This window comes from Athene noctua, chromosome 1 (genome assembly GCF_965140245.1).
Source record: "Athene noctua chromosome 1, bAthNoc1.hap1.1, whole genome shotgun sequence".
Taxonomy (NCBI): Eukaryota; Metazoa; Chordata; class Aves; order Strigiformes; family Strigidae; genus Athene; species Athene noctua.
This window is the reverse complement of record NC_134037.1, coordinates 63,361,019-63,380,504: the sequence shown is the minus strand read 5'-3', so window position 1 is coordinate 63,380,504 and position 19,486 is coordinate 63,361,019. Positions and strand designations below refer to the sequence as shown.

The following is a 19,486-nucleotide window of genomic DNA, read 5'->3' as shown; positions in this document are numbered from 1 at the left end:
GATAAAACACGAGGACACAACTGTGATTTCTAGTATTGTAATGATTTAGGCAAGGTGTCTGTACAGTGTTTAAAGTCTTGATGGTATTCTCAAGTTATTATGAAATCTGTTGTACCACTGAAATTCTCTCTATAAACATAGTCCAAGTAAGGTCACATCTCTGCCAAGCCAGGGACATTTCACTTAGTTTTAATCATCTATAATTACCACATCTAATCTAACTTACGACACACAGGCTGTCTTCAGAGTCAACAGAGAGATGAGCAGCTCTGGAGTGATACATCTCACTTATCTTAAACACTCATTTTAGGATGAGAAATGGAACTGGATTCTGTGGACGGATAGTTGAGCATAAATTTTAGCTGTCACCAAGAAGCACTACAGAGTTCCTGAAAAGCCAGGGATGATAGACAGACTTCTGTCAGACTCCACGGATACTGTTACAAGAATTGCCTAACATACACTCCAGAAAAAATGGCTTTTCAGGCATATAACTTGTAGTCACAATTGATATAAGAAAAATATGAAGATGTACTTACCAAAAACAATAGAGGACTCACAGTAGTAGTAACCATTTGGTTGCTTTTTTTTCAACATGGAGCAAAGATCTAGGCGGTGCAGGATTTCATGTCCAAAATAATGTCTTTTAAAATCTTCATACAGGCTTGAGTCAATTTTTTTCACCTTTAAATAGCAACATGAAATTCATTTAGGCATTCTACTAGAAGACTGAATTTTCATATTTAATTCCTACAGTTTTCAATTTAACCAGAGGTATAGCTAGGATGGAAAACTACTTCAAGATGCAAAAAGAATACTGAGACAATAATGTGCCAAATCTTCTGTTGCAGTTAAACACAGTCTGCTGCAGAACTTAAATAAGAAAATAAAAGTGTCATTACACCTCCTTTCTCCCCCCCTTCTTCAGTCTTGTAGGAAACAACATACACAATGCTACAACTGCTTTAACTTCCAAGTGTTTGCAACAGTCTTCATGGAACATGTAACTGGAAATTATTCTTGCTATCATCACTGGGGATGCTACTACAAGGAAGAATCTCAAATATTTGTCAAGGGAAGTTTTCTGAGTCTTTAAAATCATCAAACAGGAAAATGTGGTTGTATTTAACTAGCACTAGACTTTTTATCTCAGTAAATCTAAGAAATTACAGTGATTTATAATATCAGTATCATTATGTATATACAAAGTAGAACATAATAAATATTCTATTAGGCTGTTTTAAGAAAACCTCATTTCAGTAGTTATTTTAAGAGTTTAGGGCTCCTCATGCCATCATATTTTCCATAACATAGATGATCTCTGTAGAAATTCAGTATTTTCTTCTTCAGTTTACCTCAGAATAATGCTGTTTTTTTCTTAAAAACTGTTATTATATGGTAAGGGGTGTTAAGAGCAATGGCTGCCTCCTGCAGCTCCAGGCCACAGCTCCCTGCTGCCGGGCTGCTGGAGTCCAGCCCCCATGCCTGGGGGACCCAGGGTCTCTGATGGAGGTACCTGCTCCTTTCATGTCCCAGAGACACCTACACCTGCTCAGAGGACATGGACACAGACAGCTACAAAGGCTGCCACAGAGAAGGTGCTGTCTTCGACAGCATCCACAAACATGGCTCACATGAGACACGTGTGGACAGCCCCCAAGCAGAGACAAGTCATCACTAGTGCAGTCATGCACATAACTCCAGGTTTGCAAGCATACCCACATCTGTGCATCCCCCAAGCGCTGGCACAGCCCCTCTATCTACCCAGCACCCCTGTCCAGATCCCAGGCCCTCTTACACACCTTACAGGTCCCCCCCACTTGCCAACTGGTCCAGCTTGAGGTTTGGTAGTGAACACCTGCACCCCTCGCACACACACCGTTTGGGTAAGATACAGACATCTGCCCCCAGCAACCAGCACACCGCCTCAGTCAGACAAGAGCACCCACCAGTCCCTTTTACGGTCCATTCCGTCCACTCCTTCTTTGTTCCTCCCCATCCCTTTTTCCTGCACATCCCCCATTCGTTTGCACAGTTCCATCAACACCCTTCAACACTCTGAACCCTCAGCTTTACATCCCCGAGATGCAAAGTCCCGGTTTGCCTGCGGTTTCTAGACAGTCCATCAATTAGTGTGACTGATGAGGTTTATTTCTTGGTTTTGTGTGTTGTCAGGTTTGTATCTCTGTATATTTTGATTATGGCTTCCCCTTCTCCATAACATCCCATTTGATGAGGTCCTCAACCAGACAGTCCTACTGAAATAAACATCCCGACACCATGTGGCTGACCAGCTTTGGCTCCTGTTACTGCCTCCCTTGTTGTATGTTGGTCAGGTTTGTGTCTCTGTGTTGTTTAGGGCCTCCTCCTTTTCTTATTACCCCCTTCTGCACTGAAAATGTCCCTCACCAGACACCTTAAAGGGGACAGATGCTGTCTCCTTCCTCACTCTCTTACACAGTATCTGTTCATCTGAGCATCACCCGCATTTCTTGTGGTGTTTCATTTTCAATTATTCATATGCAAGATGGGGTCAGTGTTGGTATGTCTCCTGAGTTTTTACAAAATTACTGACTTCAGCAGCACTTTACTTGAGTAAGTACCTGCACACTTGGTAATTTAATGAAGGTCAGCAATGTCCTTCCATTTCCTTAATCTCTGAAACGATGACATCTAGTGGTGGATGCTTCTCATTTCGTGTACACAATCTTTGAAGTCTACATTTATTCCATTCTCACTGACATTATTTAAAATTTGATATTCTATGGCTAAATTAGTCCTTATGTACTAAGGTTATTTTAAAATTAAATCACCATTCTTTGCTTTTTGGCTGACAGTTCTTTGAAATACATTTAGACATCAATCACTAATAAAAAAAGACCTTTTCAGCCAGGAGAACACTTGTCAAAATGTGAAGCCTTGAGTAGTCGTGGAACAAAATGAGGAAAAGATCAAAATCACCACTTCATGCTTCAATTAAAAAAATACCACTTACAAGAGATTGGGATGTCGCTTGTCAAAAACTGATTGGTAAGGTGTGAATCAAATGTTGAACGCTCAGGAACTGAGTTATGCTTGTGATGCACTGCTTAAAAAAGCCATGGGAAAACTATGGTATTTTTAGTAACTTGGAGAGCTGTTTCTAATGAGATGTGAAAGGATGAAACAACGCAGGTGTATGGGAAGGACACAGTTCATTTCTTAATTGAAAGTGTCTGGAGCAGCAGAGATGAAAGAAAGGAGTTGTTACCACATGGGAAAGTTAAAGATGCTCATTACAGAGCTATGCTATAATCGGGGGATGGTGAGAAACAAGAGTAGTTGAGAGGCCATTTTGAAGTACTCGGTGCTGGAAAGGAAGCAAGACACCTGCCTCTTGAGGAAGCACTGTAATGAATGGATGCCTGCAAAGGGACATGGCTGTGTAACGTGGGCCTGGAGAGGCGTTGCATGTGGGGCTCTTGCACGACTGGCAGGGCACCGAGGAGACATAGCCCTGTTACATCTGTTAACTCTCTGTCTGCGCCTCCTCTGTGTGCAGGCAGGGAAGGTGCAGCCTGCTGTCCCCAGCCTGCAGTTAAGCCCTCCAGGTGCATGAAGTCCCTGTGGCTGCTGCCAGCAGGCAGTCAGGCGGTGTTTGTCCCTTCGCGGGACCAGAGGCAGGAAGGCTGAAGTGGTGACAGGCCTTAGCACAGCTGCAAAGCCAGGCACCCAACGCCCCCCGCAAGCAGCTTCAGCTTCCGTGTACCACACCCCACAACCAAAACGCCCAACTCCCAGCACCACACATCCAGCTCTCCAGTGGCGGCGGCTGCATATGAGGATTCATTTACAGCTGCTCTAAGTTAACTGCAGAGGCCGGAATGGGTGAAAGAGGGGAGCAGTGGGGAGCCTGGCAGCGGGTAGGGGCAGCCATGGGTCCCGCAGGAGCACTGCCAGGCCGTGCAGAGGCAGGTCACGGAGGTGCAACGTGGGAGCGGAGGCATGGCAGCCCTTGCCGGCCGGCGGGCTGAGCTGCTCAGGGGGCTTCTTCCAACCGCCTCCTCTCCCTCCCCCTCAGCGCCGGGCTCCGAGGAGGCCGGGGAGGGAGGCAGCGAGCCGCTCCCCGGGACGGGGCAGGGGCTGGCGGGAGGAGCTCGGGCCCCGAGGCGAGGGGCGCTCCCGGTCAGCCGGGAGTCGCAGGGGAAGACGAGGGTCCCATCCCGGCGTGACAGCAGGACCCCGCTGCCGGCCCCTGCGGCGGCCCGGGGCGACCGGCGGTTAACGGCAGCGCGGCAGGGGCGGGGCGCGGCGGGGCGGTGGCCGCGGCCTGGCCGCGCAGCCGGGCTCAGCGCCACAGCGCGGCGCCTTCCTGACAGGAACCGGCGGCGGGGATGCCTGAGGGCAGGGAGCGGCAAGCACCTGCCCGGAGAGGGAGGGGAGGGGGTCAAGATGAAACTTTTGGGCTGTAAGGAGACACAGCAGCCGAGACGAGATGCCCGTCTGCGGTGAGGAGGGTGAGCAGAAGGGGGAAGAAGTGGGAGACGGCTGGAAGTGGGTTGCGGACGGCCACTGCGGACTCTGTAGGAGAAGCTGTTTGGCATGGTTGATCCCTGCAGCAGCACGTTATGTACTTGTATTGAAACAGGTACCGTGTGATGGTGCTGCATAAATACTGCGGGAGGACCCTGAAACAATGACTAGTTTATGTGGCTGCAGTGTTGTGAGGATCTGTGGTCAGTGCACATGAGTGTCCCCGTGCCTCTGAGGGAGGACGATTTTGTATGTGTATATACATGTGCATGTACACTACTGTATTTGTGGGTATTTGGGCATACATACATACTTACTAAAATAAAGGATACAAATTAAAACTGTAAAACTATTCCAACATTGGGGGTAGTTAGCTCAGATACACCTTGCTTGGAAGCAAGATGGCGGCTGTAGTTATTAGCTGCATCTTCTCACTGGAACAGGTAACATGGGTCTTTAATTCCTGGTAGCATCTTATTTTCTCCAGGGTTGGAAGAATGAATGTTAACTTGCTGTTGTCAATTACAGTTACTTCTCGGAATTTTTTGGATGAGTTGTGAATAAAAGTATCTTTATTCAAAAGAATGAGTGCCATATCAGCCACGAGTTGTGCCTTGCCATCACCACTTGGACCTGAACAAGAGGACAAAGAGTGCTCCGAGACACACATGTCTGTTTTGTGGTATGCAGGGCAGCTTGCAATTACTTACTATGATACAGAAGATTGCTCAGTGTACTTCATGCCTGACATACCTGATAATGAAGACCTCAAGCTACTGCATAGAGTGATTGGGGAAGTTAATCCTCAATGCATAGTGACCAGTGCAAAACAGGACCAAAACATTGCCAAATTCCTGACCAACCTAACAGCTACTGCTGGTGACAAAGATATAAGAAAACCAGAAATTGTCTTGTTTCCTAACACAGATTTTGGCCTAGAAGTTAGCAAGCAACGGATCCTATCTAGGCAACTTCCATTTATCCCATCTCATATGACTGCAACAGAGAAAGTCCTCTACTTGTCTTCAATCATCCCTTTTGAGAGCCCACTCATGATACGAGCCCTAGGGGGACTCCTTAAGTTCCTAGACAGGAGAAGGGTTGGAGTTGAGCTCGAAGAAAGCACTATTGCAGTTCCTATTTTGGCCTTTAAAAAGTTTGTGCTGTCAGATATTGTGAATATGGACCAAGACACTTACAGTGTCCTGCAGATATTTAAAAGTGATATCCATCCTTCTGTGTACAAGCTGTCCAGTGGATTAAAAGAAGGATTCAGTTTATATGGAATTTTAAACCGCTGCAGGTGCAAATGGGGAGAAAAGCTGTTGAGGCTGTGGCTCACACGACCTACTCAGAACTTGACAGAACTGAACAAACGGCTAGACGTTATCCACTTCTTCCTGCTGGCTCAGAACCATGAAACAGTTCTCACTCTTCAAGGTTGCCTCAAGAATATTAAAAATGTGCCTCTTATTCTGAAAAGAATGACTCTCTCCCACACTAAAGTTAGTGACTGGCAAGCGCTCTATAAGACAGCGTACAGTGCAGTGTGCATTAGAGACACATGTCGTTCTCTGCCCCACACTATTGAACTCTTTCAGACTATCTCGCGTGTTTTCACTGATGATCTGCACTACATTGCTAATCTAATCAGCAGAGTGGTGGACTTTGAAGGCAGCATCTCAGAGAACCGCTTCACTGTTAGACCCAATGTGGACCCTACCATTGATGAGAAGAAACGAAAGCTGATGGGACTGTCAGAGTTCCTTACAGAAGTGGCACGAAAAGAACTGGAGAACTTGGACAATCATATTCCCTCCTGTTGTGTGATCTACATTCCTTTGATTGGGTTCCTTCTCTCCATTCCACGGCTACCAACTATGGTGGATAAGAGTGACTTTGAAATCAAAGGCTTGGATTTCATGTTCTTGTCAGAGGATAAACTGCACTACAGAAGTGCTAGGACTAAGGAGCTAGACAGCCTGCTGGGTGACTTGCACTGTGAGATCAGAGACCAGGAAACACTCATTATGCACCAGCTGCAGACAAAGATCTTGGAGAAGTCTCAAGTGCTCAACAGTGTGATTGAGTATACTGCACACCTAGATGTGCTACTAGCTTTGGCAGTGATGGCCCGGGAGAATGCCTACTGCCGGCCACGCTTTACTCACCACCATGGCTTCCACATCAAGGAGGGAAGACATCCACTCATGGAACTATGTGCAAAGACTTTTGTGGCCAATCCTGTGAACAGTGGCGAGGCTACCAGACGAATAAAGATCATCACAGGGCCCAACTCATCTGGAAAGAGTGTCTACTTAAAGCAAGTAGGTCTTATAGTCTTCATGGCTCTAATTGGCAGTTATGTCCCTGCAACAGAGGCAGAGATTGGAGTAATTGATGGGATTTACACAAGAATTCACAGTAGGGAATCAGTTTCTGTAGGGCTCTCCACTTTCATGATTGATCTTAACCAGGTTGCCAAGGCAGTAAACAATGCCACAGAGAGGTCCTTGGTACTTATTGATGAGTTTGGTAAAGGGACCAACACACTGAATGGCCTGTCCCTTCTGGCCGCTGTCCTGAGGTACTGGATAAGTCAAGGAACGCGGTGTCCGCAGGTCTTTGTCTCCACTAATTTTCACAGTTTAATGCAACTAGAACTCCTGCCTAACACACCTCTGCTGGAGTACCTGACCATGGAGACCCACCAAGATGGAGATGAGTTGATATTTTTCTATCAGATCAAACAGGGCATGTCCACTGTTAGTCATGCTGCCAACATTGCTGCATTAGCAGGAATGCCAGCCAACATTATTGAAAGAGGAATGGAAGTGTCAGAACTGATTCGCAGTGGAAAAGCTATCAAACGTATTGATCATCCTTCAAAAGGAGATCGGATGGAAAAATGCAAGTCTGTTGTGGAAAAGTTTCTTCGCCTAGACCTTGATGATCCCCATGTGGACTTAGAAGAGTTCATGCGTGAAGAGGTGCTGCCTTCTGAAGCCTCAGTCTTATAACAGGAGTATGTGTAAAAGCATAGATTACATTGTATCTACCATGTTCAGTACGAGAATTTTGTAATTTAAAGGAAAGTTAGTCACTACGACTAACACCTCACACTACATTTAGCTTGTAACAAACTGTCTATAGTTATGTCTTTTCTTCTTGTTCTTTAAAACAAGTACTGTAGCTATGTATCTCTGCAAAATGGTGTATGGTATGGAAGCAGGAAGACTGAAAGAAGAGAATTTAAGACCCTCTTCCAGCTGTGAGGTCACCCCGTTTGTGCATTTTTTGCCCCTGATGTTAGATCTTCAGATTAAAAAAATACCATATAAAAATTACAAAACATTTCTGTTGGTCTCTAAGACTGTGAAAGAAAGTGTTTATTGTTTTGTATTGTGCCAAAGTGATCATTTCAGCCATTTTAGGATAGGCATCAAGGACTCCAAATAAGTACATGCCTCAGAGTCCCATATCGGCAAGTAACAGTTGTCACAATACAAACCACTGATGTAGAGGCTAATAAATGGAAATACAGAGGGATTTAACGAGTTCTGTGGCTTTTCTTATACCAGCTTTTCTGTACAAAATGCCAGAGATCCCTGGAGTTATAAAAAGAATGCTGGAGGTCAGAATCAGCGAGGACTGATTGACAGAATAGCTTGGGTTTTGCTGAGAATCACTCTTTCTCATAAGGTCCTACATAGCATGGCTATGTATCTATGCCATATGGGTATGAATAAAAGCAAAATTAGAAATGTAGGAAACTGAAAACTATGCCAGGGGTATAAGGCAGAAATTCACATTTTATATTCTATTTTCAAGTATTGTAAAAAACTTAAAGGAATAGTACCAGAAAGGGAAGATTCCCTTTCACTTCTCTTGTCATGCAGAGGATCTTTACTGAAGTATTTGATGCATACACATGCAACAGAAATTCATTAACAAATTAATGAAGCAAGAGACACGATATCTAAGTACTAAAGAAGTAATAACCTTTCCGGTGGTAAGTGCTGGAGATTCCTTATCTAAATAAGACAGAAAAGACATTAGATCACTTATTGTCTGGCTGCCAAAACTTGATGTAACTACTTACAGTAAGGCTACAAAAGACATCAGCAGACACACTACAGGTTTCTTGAGCTATATTTGATTTCACAAAGCCAAAAATACTCGTCACATAAATTGAGAGAAAATTTACATGAGAAGAAAGGTAATTACCTTAATTATCAGTATTAAACATCTTATCTGGTATGTCTACCTGAATATAGCAAAAAGATGTATGTGAGTGCACATCAAAAAGATCTGAATTTGGAGACTCTGGTTTGGGTTTGATTTAGTGTGGAATTTCCTCCTTTATGCCAAAGGAATTATTATTACAAAGTAAGTACCTTATGTTATCTCTATATGAAACCAGGATAGTAGCAAAAGTTTAACATAATTTACATTAAAAATTACAAGAATAAATTACTGAATCATGCAGTAACTTCTATTTCCAGTGGAGTCATAATAATACCATCTGCAAAATAGTATCTAGCATCTTGACAATGTTACCATTGAAGCTGAATGGTAACAGTGAATCAGGCCTTGTACAACACTTGCAAGTGCTGTAAATACAAATTGATTTTTCTCACTAATATATTCTTTTACTAATTATACATACAGCATTCTAAAGATACACTGTACAGAAGAATATAATATCTTAAATATTTCTAAACTATATTTTGGGCATATATTCTTGTCAACCACTGTCTAGGCTAAGGATATACTCCTTACTAATTAAGCAGATGCCATCAGAGCAATTTAGCTGTCAGTCATCTTCTACTTGTGAAATCCATTTCACAGTACTTGCAGTTCTGTCAGCACTAGGTATCAAAGGATCTCCAAATGTCATATGGCATTTATCAAGTGTGCCTCACAACACGCCCTGAAATAAACAGCAGCCTGGATGAATGAAAAACAGAGGGGTTGTGACTGATGTGTGGCAACATAGCAGGCTAGTGAGGGAAGCAACAATAGAAATGGTGTCTTCAAGTGCAAAACTCCAGTTTCTTCTTTCATTGTGTTTCATTAGGTTCTTTGTATAGAAGATAATGATACTAACCTAAGCTTCTTATCATTTAAAGAACTGTGGAAATAGCTAAACATGTGCAATTAAATTATATCCCTTTATCTCCTTCCACAAGGACACCTAGAGGCACACTGTACCTCCTTATTTTGGGGAAGTTTTCAGTGGCCCATTTGATCTCAGAATTGTCCAACTAAGCATGAAGAATGAGTTGATCCCACTCATTCAGCTTCTCTTTAACCTGAGATGCTGAAGGGGGTACAGTGACCCAGATAGCTCTTTTCTAACCCACTTTATCTCACATTTTGATCCTTTATTAATGTCTGTTTCCACGATTTTTAGATTTACCATTTTTAGCTTAATGCTGTGCCTTCAAAGTAGAAAGCTGATTTCTTGAGATCTTTATTAATTTTGAATTCTCAAACTCTTTGCTTTGTAATTATCAGCAACAATTTGGCAAAGTTAAAATCTTTAAAGACTATATGCATTTCAAAAATGCCTGTAGCTATATTAAGGTTTCAAAAACAGGTTGTTCTTTCTCCCAAAAGATAACTTTGGTGGAATTTAGATATCCCTATGAGGAGAATGGCTTAACAGAATATTGCATCAAATAAGGAAACTTACATTTAAAAAAAATATATAGTTATAAAGCTATAGCTGTGAACTATACTCAACCACTTTAGTTCTATTTGCTCTTTTACATCCTTTCTCATGTAAACTTCATACACTCCCCCTTCCTATTTCTCATACTGTTGTATGATCTGAAAATGCAATTAGACGTATTAAAATGTACTACAAAATAGTTATTCTTTTTATGTTTCATGGTTTTATTTATTGTTTTCAGTAAATGTGTGAAACTATCTCACTAAAAGCACGAGCACAATGAAACAACAAATGATAGTAAAGACTGATGTTTATGCCTAACAGTAGATTGACAGAGAAAAATTTTTACAGATTTTTAATACATAGTATCTTTTTATACAGTGTTTCTTTAGAATACCATATGCATTATCCAGCATTATAGAGAACTAAGGAAGATGATTTGGAATGACATTGACCTGGTTCTGTCAGCGGCAGTGAGTATCAGAACACAGAAATTATGCATCCTGGCTAAGGGTTCATGCAAGGTAGAGAAATGTAAACAAAAAAATCAACCAGAAGAAAAACAACCAAAAAACAGAATGGCAAAAACCTGACCCTGATAGTCTCAGATGTTTTAACCAAAGAGTTAAATTACTGAACAGCTGATATTCTAGAAAAGCTGTGGATTTTTAAAATGAGTGTTTTAAAAAACAACTGTTAATACAAGCAACAGCTTATGTGAACTTACAAATTTAATAGCCATAATACACACGTTGTAGGTGACAATCTGTGGACACGTCCTTATTTCTGTTTCACAGCAAGTATGTGTGCCCTTGAAGTTTCCTGATGTATCTCGTCTCACTGCCTTCTTCCAACTAATTTCACAACACTACCTAATTAAAACATGCACCTTCAGCATTTTTTTGTTATTTCTAATGAAACTTTAAAGTATTTTTCTTTAATGCTTACTATTAGGGAAAAAATCAACTTAAAATATTTATATTATGTACTTTAATTCTTATTTACTTTTTTTTTTTTTTTTCCTGAAAATTTTCCTGGTCAATCTTAAAGGATCACATAAAACATTCCATACAATGTCAGCAAAAAAGTATGAAGATATATCTTAGGTTAAATAATACAATATTATTGTTAAATTAGTATGAAATAAAAAACTAGATACACAAGTATTGATTCTATTTATCATCACAGTTATAACCTACTGTTAAGTATTTGTGTATTTTGTCAAAAAAGCTAATAAATAGCAAGAAATAACCACCTGCAAGAGAGAATACAGAAGATGTGTTTCATTGTTACGCTGAAATTCACCAAAGCATATTCAATAGGGGGAACTGACAGTCTGCTTATTATGCATAATCCAAATATAAATTCCATTGTTTACTTGCTTATTTTCTCCTATACAGTAACAAAATTATCCAAACAAACTGCATGCATATAATCTACAATAACAACTCTGCAATTTTGAACAAGTATTTTCATCTTTTGGTCTTGCCTAGTTTCACAAAAGAAAACAGACCATGATATTACTGTAGTGAGAATATCAAGAATGGTAAAATACAGTACAGGACTACTGTTTGTATGTTAGATGCACTAATTTTTCTTTAAAAAATCAGTATTTTGAAGTCTTACCTCTTCAGCTGGTTACAAAGTAGAAAGCATGATGCTGTATCATAAGCAACTCCTTTGTCTCCAGATTAAACTTTCTAGATTGCTGCTGAGCTGTGTGAAATGTGAGCTCACCTGCTTACGTAGCTGTGTTGATTTTGACAACTTCATGAAGGTCAGATGTGGTTTAAAAGCTCTTCCTTCTCCTGTCAAGATGCCTTTTTCTTGAAATATCTTCTTCATAGTCTCTGAGGGGGGAGAAAAATGTAGAGGTACAAAGATATTACATGACAGAATGCTTAAAAATGCGCTTTCAACTATGAGTCACAGCTGCTCCACATGGAAGAAACATGATGACGAGTACGATAAGGCAGAGAGGTTTCTAGTTAACTTCAAAGGTATATATTATTTCATGTAAAAATAGTCTTATATTTGCAGTTAGTATGGGTCATGAATTTGGCTTTACTAAAATAATGGCAATTAGAAAGCTGTCCATGCTATCTGCTTTTGCTGTCAAAAAACTTGACATTAGAACTGTTCTGGAGTTATTACACTAGAAGTTTGGAAACTTCAGGAAAACTTCGAGTATGTAACAGAACTGTCTCTCTTCAAAAGCACTATTCCATGGTGAGTTCTATTATCTATATTTGGGTAATCTCCCACTCAGACCAAAGGAAATCTGAAACTGAAAGCTCTAAATTCTGGTTCTGGATTTACATGGCAGAATTATAGAACATACCAGGTATATTAATGATATTTGTTTGGTTTTTTAAGCTTCACTGTTGCCTTCCAAGCTGATTTCCTATTTTTAGTGTGCACTTTTATCTACCTACAATCCAGGCCAAGCTACTACGCTGACCTAGTTTACCATTTCCCAACTCACCTGCCCAATGTAATGTTTCGTTTCTCAGAAATAAATTTCTGTATAACTTTTGAATTATGTTCCATATTTCTTTTAGCTGAAATACATTAAAAAATTGTTATAATTTTGAAAAAAGTTTAGATAAAATTGATAAAACCTGTGGCAAAAAGTGCCAGTAACTAGAATATTTCTATTACTGGAAACCAGAAAAACTGCAAAATCTTTTTTTTTTACCTTTGTAAATGCAACTTCCAATTTTTCACTAGCTGTAGGTCTAGCTGACTCATACTATCCTTGAACTAAAATCAAAATAAGGAAAAAAAACCCCAATCCTATCACATGAATTCAGTCAACCCTTACCATCACAATGTATTTGCGTTGTATTAATTTTGGCTTGACAGTTCAATTGTAACAGAAAGATCCAGTGCTTTATTCTCCCACCTAAAAGAAAATGCATTACACTGGAAAGCAACCAGCACAGCTGGCTGAAGAAAAATAGGGAAGGCCCAAGGAAGAGGAAGATGGGCTGAGTATTCACTTGGGACCTGGAGATCAAAATTCACTTCTCTTTCTTTGCTGCATATGATTAGGCTCCACAGTCTATGCAGAAGCTGGGATTTTGAAAAAAGCCAAAGAAATCAAAGACCCTAATGCCATCTCTTAAACAGGCCCACTTAAATTCTCTTTCAACATTCATTCCCCACTTATAAGATGGCTGATGCATTTTACAAAAAATAATTAGCCCAACCTTTAATTCTAACTCACAGGATACTGAAAGGACAACCAGATTAAAACTTGTAAAGCTTTTACAATAGTATTATGGGTCATATTACTATGGCAGATGCTGAAAATAACCTACCACAATGGTTGAGGTTGGAAAGGACCTTTGGAGCTCATGTGGTGCAACGCCCCTGCTCAAGTGGGGCCATCTAGGCCCAGTTGCCCAGGACCATGTCCGGATGGGTTTTGCTTATCTCAAAGGATGGAGACTCCACGATCTGCCTGAGCAACCTGTACCAGTCTGTGGTCACTCTCACAGTGAAAAAAGGGTTTCTTGATGTTCAGAGGGAACCTGCCATGCTTCAGCTTATACCCGTGCTCTCTCTCCCTCCCCCTCACCCCATGTATGTGTATATGTATATACAAGCATAACCGCTATATAGACCTATAGATCTATGTATCTAAATCTATACAGCTGTGTATCTACATCTATAGACTTACTGTAGATATGTAGCTATAGCTATGCATCTATATGCAAGTACAGCTTACCTACTTGCATTATTTTAAATTGTGTCTGCAGGAAACATTTCTAAATTTACACTGAATCCCCACTAAGCTATTGTGCAGCTGTGCACACAAATGCTGCTGAACAACAGATTAACATATCAAAACAGAAGACTACAAATAAATGTTTGCTGCTCCTTCATACTGAGATATGGAAGTTTGAATTAAGTCATTTAGTTATAGTGTGCATGTATTTCCATGCATCCACTGGCCTGCTTATTTTCTGATGCTCATAAGCTAATAAAATGTTACATTTATTTAAAACTGAAATTATCTGTAACAAAGCCATTTTCTGGTTCCTTTGTTTGGTTCTCTGAACTGCATCATGTGCGGATTCACTGACTCAATGATCCAGCAAAAGATTAGTCTTATCAAAACCAGGTTTATGCTACCCTGTGATATTCTGAGTCAGTCTTGTGGATTGTAGTCCTTTTTTTGTCCCCTAAAAGCTCAAATTCTTTCTGGTATCATATTTTATGCCAAGCAGTGTCTTATTTCCCACTCTGCAGTTAAGATCTGTGCTGGTGAAGATTTGCACCTCTAAGGGTGTCCCCCTAACTCCAGTAAGTGCTTAGTGTCAGAGCAATGGTTTGCCAATGTGCATCTGATCACAGGATTTTAAACCCAGCATTTTCAACAGAGTAGACTGATCATATAGCACTATAAATGCCTGTTATAGTGGGACGGTAGGGCACCTATACTTTACACTGCTGAACACAGTGACACACCAACCACATGGATTGTGTGTCTTCATTTTGTGCTACATACCTTTGTTCAATATCCGCTATTTCTCTCCCTAAACTAATCTTTTTTTCATACCTGGCAATTCGAATCAAGAAAAACCATAATGAAAAACTGGCTCAGAGGAACGAAAGCATAATTTCAGAGAGTGTGAAGTTTTAAATTTAATTGATTTATGTGTGTGTGTGTGTGTCCACACATGTTCTCATGGTGATGAGACTTCTCACACAGCTTTGTCACAGCACAGACTTATTAAACATCACAGGCTTAAGAGATTGGCCACACTTGCTGGTACTACAGATAGCCCCAGTTTTGCAGTATTTGATACTTAAGGAAAATGTGACATTTTACTGGTTAAGGTGAACTTATAAACATAAATAGTACAATGTTTCCTTCTTCAAAGATAAACAGAAACTGAGTAGATGGAGAGTAAAAAAAAAAAGAAACAAAGGGAAACGGTTTCCTGAGAGCACAGGAAGGTTAAAAGATAATGTAATGCTATTAATATCCACGCACCTCTTTGAAGAAGTGACCACAAGAAGGGTTTTAAAAGAAATGTGGAAGGAAGCATGGATGCTGTGGGCAAGAGAAAGTTCCAGGCTTATGGGACAGCATGAAAGGGGATTTGAAGACTGAGCAAATACATGAAGGTTAAAGTTTATGAAGGGATTGCCTGAACTGAAAGAAATTTGAGGCCAGTGACAAGAATAGCAGAGCAACAATACCCATGGGTCTTAAAAAATGAGGACCTGCCATCTTTCTCCCCGACATGAACATCACTAGCTAGACTAAAAAAACCAAACAAGACCTGTGTTTTCCCATATTAGTCTCAGGCTGAGCAATGTCTGCAGCTTCAAAGTATACCCTAGAAAAGTTAAGGCTTTTTTTACAAGCTCAATGACTTCCTGGAACAAATTTCTGGACAGCTTTCAGACCATCTTTAATGCAATTTGAAGTACTCTGCAATACCATTTCATACCCTATTTTTATAATGTCAAAATTACTGAATGTCATCTACCTCTTTTGCATTGGATGCGGGTGAATCCATTAGAAAACTGTTTCCCCTTAATTAGATTTGAAATGTGATATGTGAAACATACTCAGAACCAGTATATACTGGAAAGGCTCAAAAATTCAACAGCTAAATCAATACAGAATGATTCACAGAAAAATTGCACATCGAGACATATTCTATAATACAAATGGCAATCTTCTTTCCCAAGATTTCATTAGATATGGAAAACTGCTACATATGTACATTTTCTTCCAGTCTATTAATTTCTGCTTGTCTCTAAAACATGTTCCCTCAATTAAAAGGTTTAGAATTTAGAAACAGTATTCTGTCTCTTTATTGACAATCTTTTTTACTTTACACTTGGAGCTGAAGAAAAGCTAAGCATAAATAACTTACAATTATAAATTTCATGTTAAGCCATGTTAAAATTTTTAAGTTCTTAGTTGTTTTTTAAGAACATTCTGTTGGCTATCAGTTAGCAGAAGTTTGGGGTTCACAAATAAGCTCTTCTGGTCATCCCTCCTTTCCTAATAGCACTGAGAATAATGCACATGCAAAGCCTTACAAGACCTAATTTCCAAGTCAATTAAGAACTCAAACCCATCTATTTCAGATGCTAATATTTATCATGACTTCAACTATATGTCACCATAGGTGAGCACTACGAATTAAAAAAAAATAAATATTTTACATATTATGTTATGCTTGGAATATATAATGAAAGCTTCATCAAGCACCAAACTCTCTACCATCCTACTGTTAAGATCATTATGAAGGATAGTATCAGCCTGAGGAGAGTCCCTAGCTGCTACCTGACAAAAACTACTGAATCCTGAACACCTCAGCAATGCCCAAGCTCTGATGAAAAAAATAAAAACTTCTTTCCTGGCTAAACCAGGGTCAGTCACTACCTCATGTGCTTGTGATTTTCATCTCTGGGATGTAAGAAAAGGAAAGGTCTTGCTTCTCATCTCTCCATATGGAGAGTCTATTTTTTCTCCCCATCAGTGTTAGCATTTCTCTGTAAATAATCAGCTTTGAACTATGCCAAAATGTAAACCAGGGTCGAGCCAATTTCCCAATGGTTCTTACACTGCTACGTGGTTATATATTACTTAGGCTTTTCTACAGAAAGTTGGACTGTACCATACCCCTATGGTGTATCAGCGAGCTAGATGGTTATTTCAAGCACGTATCAGCAGTATATGCAGGTCGCTCTGATTCTCTCCATCACCATACACGTAAATAGAAGAAAGATGTGCTCGTTCATAAAACAGGATCCAAGGAGCAGCTGGACCAAGCAATCCCCACTTTGTGCACAAATACCAATATATGTAAGGTAAGTCTTACAAGACAAACAATTATAATTTGAAGGCTCAAAGTGTCAGACTTCTTGAAGAAACTCAGCTCTTTTACTAGCTTTAATCCACTCCAATACTTCCTAAAAGTTTGTCACAATCACAAAAAGTGGGTAAGAGTACCTTCTTTTAAACCACAAAACCCATATCTTATAGCTTCATTTTAATAGAGTATTTATCAGAGTTATTGTTATTCAGTGTCTGACAGCACAATATTAAGAAGAATGCAAATGAAAATCCAAAAGCATTTGCTGTCCTTGCTTTCAGAGAACTATACATTTTTAGCATTAAGGAACAAATGTGGAGATCACTAATGGGTGTTTTAGAGGAACAAAGGCCATGAACATAGTGAACAGCACACCGAGTTTCATTAAATAATACAGCAGTGTTCAGTGTCCTTTAACCAGATCACTGTATATGTCCTGTACAGAGGGGCATTAACAAAAGCATCTCATATTAAACAATCAAGGAGAAATTAAACGACAGATTCAAAGCCAGGCAAGCACATGGGTTAGTCTGGCTTATGTATTTCACATAAGCCAAGCCACAGTGAGAATAAAAACCATAATAAAACACCAAGCTTCAAAGATAAAATACTATGACAAACTGAAGATGTTTCAGTCTCCCTACTAACTGTCCTTTCAACAATTTAACACTTTGCTTCCAGTTCCACCTGACTACACAGCAGAAAATTAGAGATTACCTTGTCTGTAAATGCCAGAATCCTCTCGTAAGATTTTCTCCTTGCCTTACAAACAGATCCTCTACTTTTTCCTGCTACCCTGACCTCCTTTCTATTAAATCCTTATTCTTCCCCTTGTATCTGCCCTCTCTGTGCCATTTTACAGCTGAATCACAGTTTTTTCAGCAAATTGAAAAGATTCTTTCTGACTCCTTCCACACAGTTGATCAAAATTTTAAGATCCTGCATGAAGTGTAGTAGAGTCAATGGGCAAGACAGGCACTGCAACACAATGCTCCAAAGCCTAGAAGCTTCTTCTACATGTCACGTGACACACCAAAAAGGTCAACTAAGAGATTTGTCAATAGCACAGCATTTAGTATTCCCATGCAACTAATAAAATGTTGAAACCCAGAGGAAACTGTTATTTAGTAACTATTACCTGCTGGAAGCACAAACTCATAAAACTAACTGTTGTTACACTAGGCCATCATAGTGACTGTTCATTTTCACTAAAATGTCTGCCCCTGTTGTCAGCATTTGTCTGGTCAAGGGGGCCCTACACGAAAAAAAACCATCATGTAGCACAAAGTTGAATTAGAAAAGGCTGCATGCAGAAAACTTTGAAATATCAAAAGGCATGAACAATGCTCATGTCTACTGGAACCAGCCTTTCATTTAAGTACTATCAGCAGGTAGAAGTCTTGTCTCTTGTAATGAAATCAACAAAAGAATCGTTGGGGTTTTTTTTCTGCTGGTTATATTCATCACATGATACAGCAGAGATATATTTGCTGACATAGATAATTATATTTTTGAGACAGAAGAATATTGCCACTATCAACTTCAGAGCATCCTTCTCTTCTTGCTGTGGATGAACCAGGTTTCTAGACAGACCAGTAAAGTTCTGCTACATGCATTAGCAGGAACTATAACTACTGCATGGACTAGAAGAAAATCAAACATGTCACAGCAGTACGTTTTCAATGCAACTGTTATGGATTTGGACTAGCAGCTTTTTGTTCATTTTGTAATTTTCCATTAAAACAACCGATCTGTACAACAGTTTTGAGTTCTTAATTCTTCCATCATGTGAAATGACTTAAGAATAACTGACAAGAGGCAAAATTAATTTATGTTAGCTTCAGCCATCTGGAACTAAAGGGAACTAAATTAACTGAATTATTTCCCTAGGCCCTCTGAAGTCAGGGCAATGTAACTCACCCTAAAATAGATGCTAAATGTGTGGTTTCATAATCTTTCAAGAAGCTCATAAACCACCATCCTCGCCAAAACAGACTGTTCCTCCTCTCCAGCCCCATGCCTGCCACCGCTCCTATCTTTTGTGCCAACAGTCATGTAACTATACAGTAAACTGCACTAGCAAACTGTATAGGTTAAAAATTATCTGGCAAAGGTAAAAACCTTTAATTTATGTTAATTTAATCACAACGTTAATTTAACCACAGTTTACCATGTGGTTGCATAAATCTCCAGCACAACAAAAGGGGCCAGAGTGCTTTGGTATGGTGGCAATGCCAGCTTATGCTTGAGTAACACTGTAAATGTACCTAGAAAAGAAGATGGGTAAGTATGACTTACTCTCCATTTCTCCCTCTCTAGTATGGACTGTTAGGAAAATCAATTTAGTGATATTAGACTAAATGTCATTTATATAAAACTAAAGGAAATTACTACTTAGGTGTACATGTCTGTCTAGTCCTAACTGCACTCAAATATTTAACCCAACAAA

At 39.9% G+C, this 19,486-nt stretch overlaps 2 protein-coding genes across 7 annotated transcripts in view; one reads left to right on the top strand and one right to left on the bottom strand.

Moving 5' to 3' along the window:
• AKAP7 (A-kinase anchoring protein 7) overlaps positions 1 to 19,486 on the bottom strand; it is an 89,326-nt gene that overhangs the window by 50,537 nt on the left and 19,303 nt on the right. For 5 of the 6 annotated variants that reach the window (XR_012632848.1, XM_074896321.1, XM_074896319.1 and 2 more), the window contains exons 6-7: positions 11,927 to 12,039; positions 540 to 684 (exon numbers count right to left, since the gene is read on the bottom strand). Coding sequence is in view for 5 of the 6 variants with exons in the window: in XM_074896321.1 (XP_074752422.1) it covers positions 540 to 684; positions 11,927 to 12,039 (258 nt within the window). In the remaining variant the exon portion in view is untranslated. Of the gene's footprint in view, positions 1 to 539; positions 685 to 9,442; positions 9,446 to 11,926; positions 12,040 to 19,486 lie in introns of all 6 variants that reach the window. The other variant, XM_074896322.1, reaches the window with a different exon arrangement.
• On the top strand, positions 5,097 to 7,532 carry MSH5 (mutS homolog 5). Its single transcript, XM_074923989.1, has one exon. It carries the CDS (start codon positions 5,097 to 5,099, stop codon positions 7,530 to 7,532), a length of 2,436 nt encoding a protein of 811 aa, XP_074780090.1.

What these genes read in the sequence shown, in the direction of transcription:
- MSH5 (XM_074923989.1), top strand. Translation starts at nt 5,097, where the DNA reads ATGAGTGCCATATCAGCCACGAGTTGTGCCTTGCCATCACCACTTGGA.